The 16242-nt window shown below is 49.6% G+C and overlaps 1 protein-coding gene across 1 annotated transcript; it reads left to right on the plus strand.

The window, feature by feature from the left end:
- The first annotated feature begins 601 nt into the window (after positions 1 to 601).
- acvr1l (activin A receptor, type 1 like) lies at positions 602 to 13191 on the plus strand. Its single transcript, XM_072688322.1, has 11 exons — positions 602 to 720; positions 2025 to 2107; positions 3502 to 3581; positions 3899 to 4150; positions 5566 to 5777; positions 5956 to 6055; positions 6233 to 6379; positions 6671 to 6946; positions 7502 to 7699; positions 7782 to 7912; positions 8647 to 13191. Exons 3-11 carry the CDS (start codon positions 3515 to 3517, stop codon positions 8779 to 8781), a joined length of 1518 nt encoding a protein of 505 aa, XP_072544423.1. The 5' UTR covers positions 602 to 720; positions 2025 to 2107; positions 3502 to 3514; the 3' UTR covers positions 8782 to 13191.
- The last annotated feature ends 3051 nt before the right edge of the window (positions 13192 to 16242 follow it).

A 16242-nucleotide genomic window follows, 5' to 3' on the forward strand; every position in this document is an offset into this window, starting at 1 on the left:
ATCTTCCACACTCAAATACCTGCCCTGTTTTGGTCCTCCAGCTTAGGGCCTACTTGAAGCTTCCCCGTGCGGCCACAACATCCCAACCACGGTGTCCTCACCTGTGTGTCCTCACCTGTGTGTCCCCGCCTGTGTGTCCTCTATTTTTATTTTGAACTAAATATGGTCATCCAAGTAAGCTGGACTCTCTGATCAAGCCAATCTCTGTCTGTGTAAACACCGATCAGCCATAACATTAGTACCACTGACAGGTGAGGCGAGGCCATCTTCAGTGGCATCCATCCAGGGATGGCTGATGACGACTGGGTCAGAACATCTCCAGAACATCAGACAGGTCTTGTGTGTGTGGTCAGTACTCTGCTCAGAAGTGCTGACCACACACATCGATGCGATCCATGAAGGCCCAACCTCACAACCTACAGGAATTGGTGCCAAATACACCACAGGACACCTTCACAGGACAAGTAACCAGGACCCCACTCTCTCTAGTCCTCCAGATCTCACAAGAACTACACTACCCACAATGCACTCGCCCGGTAAAGTTGTTTACGGTGACGTCCTTGTCGCTGATCTCCGTCCAGTATCCGTGGGTGGCGCTCCATCTGCTAGCTAACTAGCTAACCAGCTAGCTAACTGTCGGAGCAGCCCCAACCTTTCTCCAGAAACAGCGCAGATAACACCCGAAATACGGCAAACCGTGCGCTTGGGGCATTAGCTCAGGTAAGGGCACACGTGCCTTATCATTCATGTGTTAGTTAGTTAGCTAGCTGGCTAATGTTATTAGCTCGGAGAGCTAGCTATAGCTATGTAGGCAGGGATCTTGTGTGTACATCTTTAGCTATAATAGCTAGCTAGCGTTGGTAGGGGCGCTGCGTTGGTTTAGCTTAGCTTAGCTTAGCTGGCCGGCTAGCTAGCTAGCTAATGCTGCATAAACCTGGCGAGCGTGACAAGTTTACATTTGAGAGATATTTGGTTCTAGATTTGGTTCTAGACTGAGGGTGGTGGGACGGCATTAGCTTGTCGTGTTAGAGGTGAGGTTGGGGTTTTAACAAACGTTATCAGTAGCTATATAGCCAGCTAGCTGTTAGCTATCTGTGCTAGCTAGATAGCTAACGTTAGCTAGTAGCGTCAGGCTGGAATGGCTCGCTACCACAGTGTGTGTGAGTGTGTGTGAGTGTGTGTAAACTGCTTAATGCTCCTCTGTCTTTGGATTAACACAGGAACCTAAACCCATCCCAGTCAACCCAGTCAGCTCTCTCTGCTGGAACCATGGCTTTGGTAGCTAGCTAGTAATGCTAGCTACAGACCCAGGGGTCCGCTATGGGGTCTCTCTCCTAGAGGACATTGCTTGACATGCCTTGTGAACAGGGGAATTTCCTCTTCTGCATTTTCCTCTTCTTCTTCTTCTTCTTGTTGTTGTGCTCATTTTTCTTTTCACTTTTACTTAACTTTCCTTTTCTCCTTATTTTTCTTATCTGTGTTCTCCTTTTACTTCCCTTTCTCATCCCTCCTTTTCTCCTCTTCCTTCTCCTCCTCCTATCTGTGGATGCTGTTTAACTGAATGACTTCTTGTTAGATGGTCCGTCTGCTAGATCAGCTGGGAATGGAGTAAACAAGCGCCAGCTTGCCACCAAAAAAAAGATTTGGAAAGGTTAAAAATACTGGAAAGTTACAGTAGGATACATGGGGAAAATCCTGGGGGGGAAATGGGGTTGACCGGTGTGCTGTAGCACATCTAGCTGTCCAAGGTGTTTAGTGGATCCAACGCTTTACATTACACAAGCATCACAAGCTCACAAACAAGTGGACGGCATTAGACATTCATATTGTGGTCCTCATGGGGTCATATACGACAGGACATCCTCACATCCTGTTGGACATTTTTTCTTATATGGCGCCTATCACATACTCGCATAGTTGTTGGACATTCTGCTTTCAGGAGATATAATATTATCATATTTTATCATCTACCGGGGCTGTTTGGATGAATATGTGATGCTTTTTTCTCTGTCTTTTATGTCCAGGAGATGACCGTGCAGGCGAGGACTATGCACTATGCGGAGAAATAAAGACGTGTGTGTCGAGAGTCACGTCAGGATTTGTACCAGTAAGATCTGCTTAACTGTACATGTTTTCATTGGAAACCTTGCACACATTGGACAGCGGGCTTCATTTACCGAAGAAGAAGGTTCCTACATTCAGCAGAGTTTTCCTAGCTGGGCTCCGAGTGGCTCAGCAGGGGTTGGTCAGGGTTGTGAGTTTGAATCCCGAGCCATGCCGCTTTGCCATGAGCAGCTGGAGTCTGAGAGAGCACAATTGGCAGTGTGCTCTCTCTCTCTCCTTGTCACTCGTTAAGCGATGTTGCCTATAGGCGTCTGTAAGCTGATGCGGCAGAGCTGGGGACCCAGTGCTTTCCTCTGAGCGCTTCGGCTGCCTGGTGAATTTGCATTGGCGGCAGTTTGAAAAGAGGTGGAGGCTGACTTTGCATGTGTTAGGGCCTTACGCTCCTGTTGCTGGGAGCATTGCTGTTGGTGCTATTGGGGATGGGGGCTAGGAATGGGTGGGTTAATTCGCTGAGCTGTGAACAATTCTCTGCCTCTGGAGTTGTCTATATGATCACCAATTGAAGTCATTGAGCCTGTGCTTCAAACCATTCAAACCATTCCGAAGTGCTTCCTTGGCCAGCAAAGATGTTCGTGCTTTGCTGTTTGGCTGTTTCGATATCCTGAGAAATCGCTAGAATTACCGTCCACTTGTCCGTAATGTGTAAGGGATCCGTTGAACGAGTGACTGGGAATGATAATTGCGCTCTCTGTTCTCGAGTGAATGATTAAATCTATCCTCATAAGAGCTTTAATGGTGCCCCTTCAGCCCCCATCAAATCGTCCATTTCTATCTTTTCGCCACATGGCGCTCTGCACCGGCTGCTTTGATGCCATTCAGCGATGAGCCTTCGCTTCTCGGTTGGCATAGAAACAGAGCCCGGGTACTGCATACTTTTATTAGCCTACTTTAACCTGGGTCTTTAATGGTTAGGACCCCATAGGACTGACCACCACAGGGTAGGTAGTGTTTGGGTGGTGGGTCATTCTCCGCTCTGCATTGACTGCACTGACATGCCACTGTCCTGGGCTGGTTCCTGGGCTGGTTCCTGGGCTGGTTCCTGGGCTGGTTCCTGGGCTTCAGTTTGAAACTGTGAAGGAGCCTCTTAAGGTGCTTTGAGGAACCTTCAAAAAAGGTTTTTAGAAGAAAAGGGTTCTGTTTCACAGTTTCAAACTGAAAAACCTCCAAAAGGTCCTCAAGATCTCATACCTTTAACAGTGTACTGTATTGTAGGAGGACAGCAGGCATGTGTGCAGTGGACGTAGCGACGGCTACGTTGTTCTCTTCAGCCGTAGTGTCACTTTAAGACTCTGCACTTCGGTTCAGCAGACAGGATCTTGCAGGTCGTAGATCTAGGCTGAGCATGTGCATCTCTAACTCTTTGTCTCTCTTCTCCAGTGCAGTGAACCAAATGGGTCATTGCTGCACCCGAGTCATTTTCCTCCTGCTGCTCCAGGCGTTGCGGACTTTAGCTGAAGGTAAGATCTGTACACATGCTTCCTTCAACTTTTAGCCGTCCGTAGCTGCGAGTTGGCATCTCCTGGATCGTTAGTTTGTACAGCACGGTATATGTCTTGCTTCAGCCCCTTATATTTTATACCACATGTATTCTGAGCTTATGTAGTAACATGTAGAACGTCTAGTAGCTTTCTTGGGTCTGTAAAGCAGTCAGAGCTAGTGCTGGAGGAGATGGAAGATGGAAGCAGGAGGAAGGAAAGAGAACAGCCTCGGTTATCTGTCAGGTAGAGACGTCATTCCGTTCATGCTACCGTTCTTTTTAAACTTGTCTCTCCAGATGGGTCCATCGACTGCGTGTGTGTTGGCAGTGACTGCATGTCGCAGCAGTGTAAGGGCGACCACTGCTATGCCTCCGTGACCTTTAGCGACGACGTGCCCTCCTTCCGCCGGGGGTGTCTGATTGGCCCAGAGAGCAGGCACATGACCTGCTTGTCCTCCCCCTCGGCCAAACGCGCTGTGGAGTGCTGCTCTCAACCTATGTGCAACGTCAACACTTCGGTGGAGTCTCTACTTCATCTTCTGGCCACACGTAAGACTCGTCACTTCAGTATGAGTATAATAGAGTATAATAGTTTTTTCACTTTTTCCAGACAGTATGCACTGCACCCCTGGTCGAAATGTAGTAGTGTCAAAAGGACAACCATGCATAAGTTTAGACAAACACCCCAAGAGAATTTTACTGAGATCTCCGGCCGTATGTAGCTCATTAGGGCTTTGGCTTGTTCGTCAGTTCTGTTAGGAAAGGCCAGGTGATGTACATTTCGAAGCTTAATGAACCATAGACTATATCTGGGCTGCCTGGTCGAATCCCGAGCCATGCCGCTTTGCCATCGGCGGCCGGAGCCTGAGAGACTGGCCACAGTTGGCCGTGCTGTCTCTGCGAGGGTAGATGGCTCTCTCTCTCTCTCTCTCTCTCTCTCTCTCTCTCTCCTTGTTATTTTTATGTGATATTGGCCAACACTCGTCTGTCTGGCGATGCCACATTGGCAGCAGTTCAGTTCGAAAAGAGGCTGAGACTGGCTTTGCATGTGTTGGAGGAGACATGCCTTACCTACAAGTCCTTACCCTCCTAGTGTTTGGAGAATTGGTAGTGCTAGGGGGAGTTATGGACAAGTGGGTTAATTAAAAAGTCTGTACCAAACTGTGAGGAAAAATAATGTAATAATATTATAAAATCATGAATTGTAAAAATTAGTGGACAATTTATTTCTGTTTACTCCCATGTGACCAGTCGAACCCCGCCCACGAGAACTTGATTACCACACAATAATGGCTCAGTCAGCTATACATTTATTGTCTTGAAATACTTGCTTGCAGAATAGACAGAAGACAATTGACAACAAAAACAGAACTAAGTAATCTAAGTTTCCTTTCTGCTCCGTTTACTTACAAGGGATTTGGCATGGTTAAAAGTTGTACTGCACCCGGCCACCAGAGGGAGCGTAAGAGACGTTTCGGCTTCATTCTTCAACCGCTGTTGTCCAGTCCGCTCTTATACATAGTCTGTGTTATAAACACTCCTTAGACTTCTCTAAGCAGCTGCCTAGCACTCTGAACATGAACATAACAGATGACCACAAGGCAGGAGGAGACTATAAGAAGATAGCAGAGTATCTTCAGGTAGCCGATTTCTCAGTTCGTCAAGTTAAGGTCTGTAATACCAAGAAAACCTTCAGCAAGAACTGCTGGTAGGATTGCTAGAAAGGCAAATAATCCAAACCCCTAGTTTGGCTACAAAAGACCTTCAGGGAGAGTTACTACTACTGTTCTACTGTGTAGCGACGCCTTTATCAAAAAAAGTCCTCAGAATAAATTCTTATTGGGTCTTAGTGATTTAGCACGCCATGGCTATTTGAGCAAATGGTCTGTTTCTCAATTCTTCATGTCTTCCTTCAATTATTTTTATATCTAATATTCTCAATTTGCTGCTCTTTTTTCGTGCAGATCCAATTGAGGACACCACGCACTACCGTTTGGAGACCCTCCTACCGCTTGTGCTGGGTCTCTTCGTAGTGCTGGCCCTGCTGGCCACTCTGGCCGTGATGGTCTGCCGAAGGCTCCGCCCCGGCCGCTTGGAGCGACTGCACGAGTTTGACCCGGAGCAGGGCGCCATCGACGGCCTCATTGCTCCCAACGTGGGAGACGGCACCCTGGCGGTACGAGATCAGCCTGTCTGTTCCACCCTGACTGAGGCACTTTACACCAGATGCAGTCGGTCAGCCAAGATATGGGTGGTGTCATATGGGTGATGCAGGTGTATTACATAGAACCTTAGTGTCTTCAGTTAGTAATTTAACTCTTGTATAATGCTTTCCACTCTGTGTTGGTTTGCAGGATCTGCTGGATCAGTCCTGCACATCCGGCAGCGGCTCAGGGCTGCCCTTCCTGGTGCAGAGGACCGTGGCCCGTCAGATCAGCCTGGTGGAGTGTGTTGGTAAGTGAGCCGCTTGCCTACTGGCAAAACGCAAGCTGTTACACTCCTCTAGAATGTAGATCCCCATACGGTGGTGCCAAAATCAGCCATCACAGTCCACTTCTTTACAACTTTTCGATTAGGAGGCTCACTCTGTGGTTTTATTTGATGGTGTGTCTTTTTATTTCCCCCCCCCAGGCAAAGGGCGGTATGGGGAGGTATGGAGGGGACAGTGGCAGGGAGAGAATGTAGCTGTGAAAATTTTCTCCTCCAGAGACGAGAAGTCCTGGTTTCGGGAAACCGAGATCTACAACACCGTTTTACTGCGGCATGAAAACATATTAGGTGAGGAGGCGTACCTCAGTTTTTCCTCGTCTTCCTCCTCCTTCCTTTTGCTGGGTGTGATAAATCGAGTGAAATACAGCAAGTTTCCAGGTCTTGTCAGATATCAAAAAAATATGGGGCAAATTTTTAATTTTGAATGATTCATATACCAAGCTTGATGTATAAATATTTAGTATGCAATACTAAAAAATGTCTTGGGTGCATTTTAACAAGCCACCCTGTTATTGTACCGCATAATAGAGGGGCAAAAAAAAAGATTAATGCCCCCCCTTTTAATTGTCCCACATTCAGGGTTCATGGCGTCGGACATGACCTCGCGGAACTCCAGCACCCAGCTGTGGCTGATCACGCACTACCACGAGAACGGATCGCTCTATGACTACCTGCAGCTGGTGGCCGTAGACATGGCTGACGGCCTGCAGATGGCCGCCTCGGTGGCCAGTGGCCTTGTGCACCTGCACACTGAGATTTTTGGCACGGAGGGTAAACCAGCCATTGCCCACCGCGACCTGAAGAGCAAGAACATCCTGGTGAAGAAGGACCTGCGCTGCTGCATCGCCGACCTCGGTTAGTGCCCCACAGCCCCCTTGGTGGCAATCATCGGGGACCAAGCACTATGCACCGTTATGGAGCCAGTAGTGCTTAAAGGATGGGCAGTGTTTTAAAATAGTGGGGTTTTAAAAGCAGCTTTTTGGAAAGATGTAGCTGCCGCCACGGGGAGGAGGTTTATAGAGAGCAACGCTGCTAACCTATCATTTTTAGCCCACTGTTGCTACAGCTACTTCAGGTAGATATCCTGTCCATCTTTTGAGACCTTTGGGAGGGTCATTATCCAGTTTCAAGGTGGTCTCACATTAGGAGGGTCATTAGGACAGGCGTCGTTTGTAACTAATATGCAGCTCTGAGAATCTGGCCCCTGGTTTCACAAGCTCCCACTATGCCGTCACAGTCACAAAGTAGAGCTGCTATAAGTAGCAAGTACCCAGTGTGGGAAACTATACCAAGGGTATACCAAGAAAAGAAACGTAGGGGAACGCGTTAAGACCAGAAATGAACGAAGACTGCTGTGACCTTGTACACCGTGCCAGCTTTTTCACAGAATGTCTCTCGATTTCTCTCCAGGCTTAGCGGTCACTCACTCTCAGGCAGACAATCAGCTGAATGTAGGGAATAACCCCAAAGTGGGCACCAAGCGCTACATGGCCCCCGAGGTGCTGGATGAGTCCATTCAGACGGACTGCTTTGACGCCTACAAGAGGGTGGACATCTGGGCCTTTGGCCTGGTGCTGTGGGAGATCGCCCGCCGCACCTACAGCAACGGTCAGCTCCCTTTTGTTATATGTATTAGTGGCATATGATCAATGTTGCTGACTGGTGATTAACTGCCAATTGTTCCTTGTAGGGATTGTGGAGGATTACAAGCCTCCGTTCTACGACCTGGTGCCTAACGACCCCAGCTTTGAGGATATGCGCAAGGTGGTGTGTGTGGAGCAGCAGAGACCATTCATCCCCAACCGCTGGTTCTCAGATCCTGTACGTATCGCTCGCGCTCAGGCGGCCACCATCTCTATAGTTTGATCTAATACGCTGCCGCGAAGCTGCTGATGTAGTCGTTTGTACTTGTTTGTACCGCTGCAACTACAAGACTGAGGACTGAGGATTAAAATGCTACTACACCTTACAACTTTTATATAAGAAACACCTGCTATTAAAACGTGTGCCTGACCACCACATCTGACAACGTGTGCTGGTTTGTCGTCCTATTTGACAATAGGCAATAACCTCCGAATTCAGATTCCCCTGACATTTGGGACATTTGTTTCCCACAGGGTGTGCTAGCGGCCATTATTTTTTTATATACTTAAATCTACCTAATAGTGGTAATATCCTCCTTTGGCTCGGATGGCACTAGCGAGACAGTGTGGCATGGACTTTATTAAGTAATGCAAGGTGTTCAGCATAGAGGTTAACCACTAGTAAGCTGGGGGCAGTCAATGTGTGAAGTCCATACTCCGTACACCTTCACTACAGAGCCTCCAGAACATCCCACAAAAGTTAGCTAGAGATTCCAATATGATCAGTCAGATTGCCTCTGATGCCCGTGATGCATCCCGGGCCAAGTTTTTGACAGACAAGAGCTGGTCATTAATATGCATGAGCTCATTAACATGCCAGTTTTGGTTGGCTTTTACTGAGGACTTGTGCCTCAAGTGTAGGATTTCATTAGAATGCCACAAACTGAATCTGAATCTGTTTTTGTGTCTCAGACGTTGTCTGCTCTGGTGAAGCTGATGAAGGAGTGCTGGTACCAGAACCCGTCGGCTCGTCTCACGGCCCTGCGCATCAAAAAGACGCTCGATAAAATCCTCAGCACCTTGGAGAAGGGCAAGCCAGACTGCTGAGCCCTCCTTAAGCCGGACCATGCAGACACTGGCATGGTGTTTCTACTACTGTGGGCCTAGATGCTCTTCATCATACTGCTCTAAGAACATCTCCCTGTTCAATCACCTGTGTCCGAACACAGAAGAGCAAGAGCAAGCATCTTTTTTTTTTTAGTTTTTTTTTTTGCTGCTGTTCTCTGTTGCTGACTGTTCCTCTCTTTTCTCCCATGATTTTAACTGACCCCTCATCTCCTGCAGTGGACTGGACAGTGGACTAAAAGCAAAGCACCTTTTTTCTTCCAGGGATGTGGCTTGAACCCCCAACATCTGACTGATGCACTGAGACTGGGGCTTGGATCTTAAACGCTTTGCCCTCAACTGTAGACGCTGTCGGTCAGTCCAGTTTGGACTTTTTAGACTCTCGAAACGTTTTTATTTAAAGGTCATTTTTCCGGACAGTCTCGCCCCGGGAATCTTGAGCGAATGAACACCACCAGATAATATTCCCAATAACTACGGCTCCTGGTGTTGCCCAGACTGCTTCACTACCACGATTGTCTTTGGGACAGAATTGAACCGGACACAGTGCTACACACTGATGATGTTTGGAGCATCTCATCATTGGCCCAGTGCTGACTGGTTTTACAGGCTGGGGCCAGTGTGTTCTAGATTCAGCCTTTGCCCTGCTGTAGTTTGCACCTGTGTCCACTTGATCGAAGCCATTATGGCACCAAGGCCTCTTTAGTTTCTATCTCTCTCTCTTTTGCTCTCTTGCAGACAGAGACAGTAAGCTCCCTCACCCTCTTCATCTCCCTCCATTATCTGTCTCTTCCTGCCTTCCGTTTCTCGCCCCTCCCGTTTCTTCCCCCCTCCTGTTTTCTCCCTCCCTCCTTCCTTCCCTCCCTCCCTCCCTCCCGCCCCTCCTCACTTCTTTCACCCCTCTCTCACACCCCTCTCTCTCTCTCAACACACACCCTCTCCCTCTCTTACACCCTCTCTCCCTCTCTTACACCCTCTCTCTCTCTTACACCCTCTCTCTCTCTTACACCCTCTCCCTCTCTCACACCCTCTCTCACACCCTCTCTCCCTCTCTCACACACCCTCTCCCTCTCTCACACACCCTCTCCCTCTCTCACACCCTCTCTCCCTCTCTCACACCCTCTCTCCCCTCTCACACACCCTCTCATTCTCTCACACCCTCCCTCTCTCACACCCTCTCCCTCTTACACACCCTCTCCCTCTTACACACCCCTCTCCCTCTTACACACCCTCTCCCTCTTACACACCCTCTCCCTCTCTCACACCCTCTCCCTCTCTCACACCCTCTCCCTCTTTTCACACCCTCTCCCTCTTACACACCCTCTCCCTCTCTCACACCCTCTCTCCCTCTCTCACACCCTCTCTCCCTCTCTCACACCCTCTCTCCCTCTCTCACACCCTCTCTCCCTCTCTCACACACCCTCTCATTCTCTCACACCCTCCCTCTCTCACACCCTCTCCCTCTTACACACCCTCTCCCTCTTACACACCCTCTCCCTCTTACACACCCTCTCCCTCTCTCACACCCTCTCCCTCTCTCACACCCTCTCCCTCTTTCACACCCTCTCCCTCTTACACACCCTCTCCCTCTCTCACACCCTCTCTCCCTCTCTCACACCCTCTCTCCCTCTCTCACACCCTCTCTCCCTCTCTCACACCCTCTCTCCCTCTCTCACACCCTCTCTCCCTCTCTCACACCCTCTCTCCCTCTCTCACACCCTCTCTCCCTCTCTCACACCCTCTCCCTCTCTCTCACACCCTCTCCCTCTCTCTCACACCCTCTCCCTCTCTCTTACACACCCTCTCTTACACACCCTCTCTCACACACCCTCTCTCTCTCACTCACCCTCACTCTAAGCGACAATCACCTGCTGCTCAGTCAGTCCTGATTTCGTAGAGTCGTAGTAGAGTGAAGCATGAGAGCAGGTCTTAAAAGCCTTTTTCTGTCTTTTTGTCTATCAGGAACACTGGTGTTATTAGACGTGTCCCCCAGTTCAGAGGGCTTTATTCAAAAAAATTGTTTCTTTATTTATTTATTTTTTTGGTGGGTTTGTGTTTTTTTTTTGTTTGGGTTTTTTTGGGGGGTTTTTGGCCTCTTGGATTATTGAAAATGCAGAGCCAGTGCAAACAAACCTTATCTTAGTTTATCTGTTCTATGAAAGACAGAAAGCGAGAGAGTCAGATGTCTGTGGAAAAGCTAGATTTCGCCCTTGCCTCAGAGCTTTTCATAGTGTTCGTATATATATAGAAAGAGAGTAGAGTCTGCCACTGGTCTTTAGTAAACTGATGTATTTATTGCGAATGAAGACAAAGAAGTAGGAATGGCACTACACAGACGCTGCGTTGTAAACTGTGACTGTAATAGAATGTAATATATTTCGTATTTAAAGATAGGAGTACTAAAAGTAACGTAGCTCGGCTAAGGCACTGATAAGGCTTCCTCGCTTTGCCAGTTTCAGGCTTAAGGCGCGCCTGTGGCTGTGGTTTTTATTATTATTATTATTATTATTTTATTTTATTTTTTTCTTGAGCACGACTTCCGCTTATCTGCACTGTGCTGAGGGGCGTCCGAACACCCTCTCAGAATCGCAAAGCATTTATTTTCCTTCTAATGAATGGAAGCTAATCAATGCCTTATAACGCTAGCATCTCTCAGCTCAGGTTCTGCCTGCTCTGACGCATCTACAGAAAAAGAGCCGATGTTTCACAAAGCAGGATTTCTCACTTTTCGGCTTCTGCACCTCAACCGTAGCTCCCCAACTCAAGCATCCATCATTCCAGAGAACACAGTTCCTCTACTTCTCCACACCTCAATGCTGGGGGGATTTTACACCCCTCTAGCCCAGGCAGCAGAGAGTCCTATTCTATTGGCGGCACTTGTCTACAGGGACTAGACAAGCTGTGTGTGTTTGTGTGCATTTGCGCATCTGTGTCAGCAGTGGGTGCAAACTTAACGTAGCTGAATGCTAAGCTAAGAAGGGGTGCCCACAAACATTTGCAGGGGATTTCTGCGTAATTCATTGGTTGAGATGTTACTATACAGCGATGCTGATGGGATCCAGGCGTCGCTAAGAGTGGACGATACGGCAGAAATCCTCCACGATGGTTTTGGACACTAATGCAAAAATGGTGCCAGAATGATGAGGACTGCTCTCGTAATTCCACAATTGCAGCTTTACAGGACAAGGGGAAGAAATCCTTCCCAAACTTTGAATGGAAGTCAGTGTAAATAATTAATTAAGTAATTTTGGAGCATTTCTATTGGTCCATCCTGAAATTGGGACGCAATGTAAAGAACTACTGCCAGATTCATATTATGGCGAAAAAGTTACAAATGGCTACAAATGTTTTTGCTTGACCGCTCCGTTACTGTTCCTCTCTTTTCTCCCATGACTTTAACTGACCCCTCATCTCCTCCAGCGGACTGGACAGTGGAATAAAAGCAAAGCACCTTTTTCTTCCAGGGATGGGGCTTGAAACCCAACATCTGACTGCTGCACTGAGACTGGGGCTTGGATCTCAAAAACGCTTTGCCCTCAACTGTAGACGCTGTCGGTCAGTCCAGATTTCTGCGTCCGCTCGCTGTCTAATCACTACCCCTTACATAATTTATATATTTTTTTAAAAATTATCATCATCATCATCATATTGCCCACCTCTAGTGGTTGCCATGACTAGAACGTAATACAACCAGTTGACGTACTTTCTAAAGCCAACAATCTGTATGTTTTTAAAAGAACATTGTTTCAGGTAGTGGTCAGCATATTCAGCTGTGCTCTCTCTGACTTCGGCTGCTGATGGCAAGCAGCATGACCTAGGATTTAATCCAAAAGCTTTTGGAAGAAGTGTTTTGGGGTCTCGACCCGCATATTCGGAACCCTTTCAATTGGATAAACTAATGAATAAACCCTTCTTAGACGTCTGCTTCCCACCACCACCACCACCGTGAGCACCACTCCGACCCCCCAAGACTTTGCTTACCAGTTAATTAACCAGTTAATTACGCAGATGTTTGGAAGCAGTGGAATCTGGTTAATAGGAACTCCTGCTTTGTGTCGGCGGCGAGACCAGCACGCCGCTGCACAGCCTTTTTCTTTCAGCAATACTTGGTGCACGTTGTAGAATGTAGGGGAGCAGCTACAGAAGTGATGCTTTGAGTAGGCTTTTTTTTAACGGTTTGTCTTTAAGATACATGTTTACGCTTTGCTGTATTTCATTTGAGGACTTTTATTTTGTCTGAATTTCTTATGCACATTTTTACCCGCCAGAAGAAAAGCCTCCCACTGTTAACCAAAATACTTGTCTCTTTATTGACTACATCGATTATGATGAATTCATTGGTTAAGGAACTTTCGATGACACTATTACAATAAAATGTGATGCTGGGTTAAATGACGTGTAGATGACTTTAAAAGGGATGGAAGTGAAAACAGCTGCCTGTGCTTAAGAACTTATGTTATGCTATTACCACTATTAGCATTACCAAAGCCTTTGTTGTAGTATGTAATGAACCCAACACCACCATCGCGTATCTTCAATATCTTCTAGATATTGTGGGATTTTTGTGTAGCCGTCTGCTCCAGGAGTCTGCATGCTGCGTTTGACTTGATCTGGATAGGAGAACTGCCAAGACCACCTGCAGAATGTAGGTGGCGGAGAGGAGGGAACGGCCTGCCCGTAGTCTTGACCTCAACACCTTTGAAATCTTGTGGGTTCAGCTTGGGCGTGCTGTTCGTGCCAGAGTGACCAACACAACCACGTCGGCTGACTTGAGACAAGTGCTGGTGAAAGATAGGGATGCGACCCCACAGCAATGCGAGACCAGGCTGGTGAGCAGCATGAGGAGGAGGAGGGGGGGGCAGGCTGTTGTGGCTGTGTCTGATTCCTCCACAACCTTCAGTCATCCAGTCCAACAAACACCAAACCACTCAATGGCAGGGTTCAATTCCCAGCCACAATAGAACAACAATAGGAGTTCAAAACTACATGATCTTGCCCCTGCAGTAAAAGTAACCTTATAAAACACTCTGGGAATCAAACCCAGAACCTCTACATCACCAGTCCAGTGCTCTACCCAGTTTTTGCCCTTTTTATTCGAGTCAATAATGTTTTTGTTTTTTTGTAAGGGGGCGGGCAGCTTGTGTGGCACAACAGATAAGTTCAGTACCTGGCAGTGAGCCAGCATGTGGGAGGCCTGGGTTCAAGGCCCTGCAGGACAAGTGACCTTGTAAGACAGTCTGGGTTAGAGTGTGAGGTAAACAAGGTAAAGTGTTCCCATCATTCTTACTAAATAAAAGTTTTATTTCTGTTAAAGTCAGAAAATGTTTCTCATCACACAGTTTTAATCCCTCAATACCTGAAGGGTCAGTTTCCCCAAGCTGGGAATCAAACCCACAACCCCTCCATCAGCAGTCCAATGCTCTACCCACTGAGCCATCACTGCCACATCAGCTCCTCTGATTCTCAGTCTACATGTGCTTCTCTGGTTGGACATGGTTGTGTTGGTCACTCTGGCACGAATTGTACGCCCATGCTGACCCCACAAGAGGGGGCTCTCTGCCCCTCTCCTTCTCTCTCTACCCCCCCCTCCCTCCCTCTCTTCCCTTTCTCCCCCCCTCTCACAAGTCAGCCGACGTAGTTGTGTTGGTCACCCACAAGAGGGGGCTATCTCCCTCCCCCCCCCCCCCCCTCTCCCTCTCCCCCCTCTCCCTTTCTCCCCTCCCCTCCTCTCTCTCTTCTCCCCTCCCCCCCCACTCTCTACCCCCTCTCTTTCTCTCTCCCCCCCTCCCTCCCCCCTCTCTCCACCTCTCTCCACCCCTATCACAAGTCAGCCAACGTAATTGTGTTGGTCACCCACAAGAGGGAGCTATCTCCCCCTCTCTCTTCCCCCCTCTCCCTCTCTCTCCTCCCCCCTCTCCCCCCTCTATCTCTCTTCCCCCCTCCCCCCCCTCTCTCTCCCTCTCTCCCCTCCTATCACAAGTCAGCCAACGTAATTGTGTTGGTCACCCACAAGAAGGAGCTATCTCTCCCTCTCTCTCCTCCCCCCTCTCCCTCTCTCCCCCTCTATCTCTCTTCCCCCTCCCCCCCCCTCTCTCTCCCCCTCTCCCTCTCTCCCTTCCTATCACAAGTCAGCTGATGTAGTTGTGTTGGTCACCCACAAGAGGGGGCTATCTCCCCCCTCCCTCCCCCCCCCCCCCCCTCTCACAAGTCAGCCAACGTAATTGTGTTGGTCACCCACAAGAGGGAGCTATCTCCCCCTCTCTCTTCCCCCCTCTCCCTCTCTCTCCCCCTCTCCCCCCTCTCCCTCTCTCCCTCCCCCCCCTGTCCCCCCCCCCTCTCTCTCCCCCTCTCCCTCTCTCCCCTCCTATCACGTCAGCTGATGTAGTTATGTTGGTCACCCACAAGAGGGGGCTATCTCCCCCTCTCTCTTCCCCCCTCTCCCTCTCTCCCCTCTCTTCCCCTCTCTCTCTCCCCCCTCCCTCTCTCCCCCCCTCTCTCTCCCCCCCTCTCCCTCTCTCTCCTCCCCCCTCGCCCTCTCTCCCCCTCTATCTCTCTTCCCCCTCCCCCCCCTCTCTCTCCCCCTCTCCCTCTCTCCCTCTCTCCCCTCCCTCTCCCCCTCTCCCTCTCTCCCCTCCTATCACAAGTCAACTGATGTAGTTGTGTTGGTCACCCACAAGAGGGGGCTATCTCCCCCTCCCTCTCCCCCCCCCCCCCTCTCACAAGTCAGCCAACGTAATTGTGTTGGTCACCCACAAGAGGGAGCTATCTCCCCCTCTCTCTTCCCCCCTCTCCCTCTCTCTCCCCCTCTCCCCCTCTCCCTCTCTCCCCCTCTCTCTTCCCCCCTCTCCCTCTCTCTCCCCCTCTCCCTCTCTCCCCCCCCCTCTCCCCCTCTCCCTCTCTCCCCTCCTATCACGTCAGCTGATGTAGTTATGTTGGTCACCCACAAAAGGGGGCTATCTCCCCCTCTCTCATCCCCCCTCTCTCTCCCCCTCTCTCTTCCCCCCTCTCCCTCTCTCCCCTCCCCCTCTTCCTCTCCCCCCCCCTCTCTCTTCCCCCCTCTCCCTCTCTCCCCTCCCCCTCTTCCTCTCCCCCCCCCTCTCTCTTCCCCTCTCTCTCTCCCCCTCCCCTCTCTCCCCCCCTCTCTCTCCCCCTCACTCCCCCCCTCTCCCTCTCTCCCCTGTCCCTCTCTCTCTCCCCCCTCTCTCTCTCTCTCCCCGTCTCCCTCCCCCACCTCTCTCTCTCTACCCCATCGCTCTCCCCTCTCTCACCCGCCTCTCCCTCTCTCCCCCCCTCTCTCTCTCTGCCCCCCTCTCTCTCCCCCCTACCCCCCCCTCCTATCACGTCAGCTGATGTAGTTATGTTGGTCACCCACAAGAGGGGGCTATCTCCCCCTCTCTCATCCCCCCTCTCTCATCCCCCCTCTCTCCCCTCCCCCTCTCCCCA

The sequence above is a fragment of the Salminus brasiliensis genome, chromosome 9 (assembly GCF_030463535.1).
Source record: "Salminus brasiliensis chromosome 9, fSalBra1.hap2, whole genome shotgun sequence".
In the NCBI taxonomy this organism is placed as follows: domain Eukaryota; kingdom Metazoa; phylum Chordata; class Actinopteri; order Characiformes; family Bryconidae; genus Salminus; species Salminus brasiliensis.

Bases quoted from the DNA above. Each gene is read 5' to 3' on its own strand.
- acvr1l (XM_072688322.1), top strand. From the start codon at position 3,515: ATGGGTCATTGCTGCACCCGAGTCATTTTCCTCCTGCTGCTCCAGGCG. The intron at 4,151-5,565 runs GTAAGACTCGTC...TTTTTCGTGCAG, and splicing joins ACTTCATCTTCTGGCCACAC to ATCCAATTGAGGACACCACG. The intron at 6,380-6,670 runs GTGAGGAGGCGT...TCCCACATTCAG, and splicing joins GCGGCATGAAAACATATTAG to GGTTCATGGCGTCGGACATG.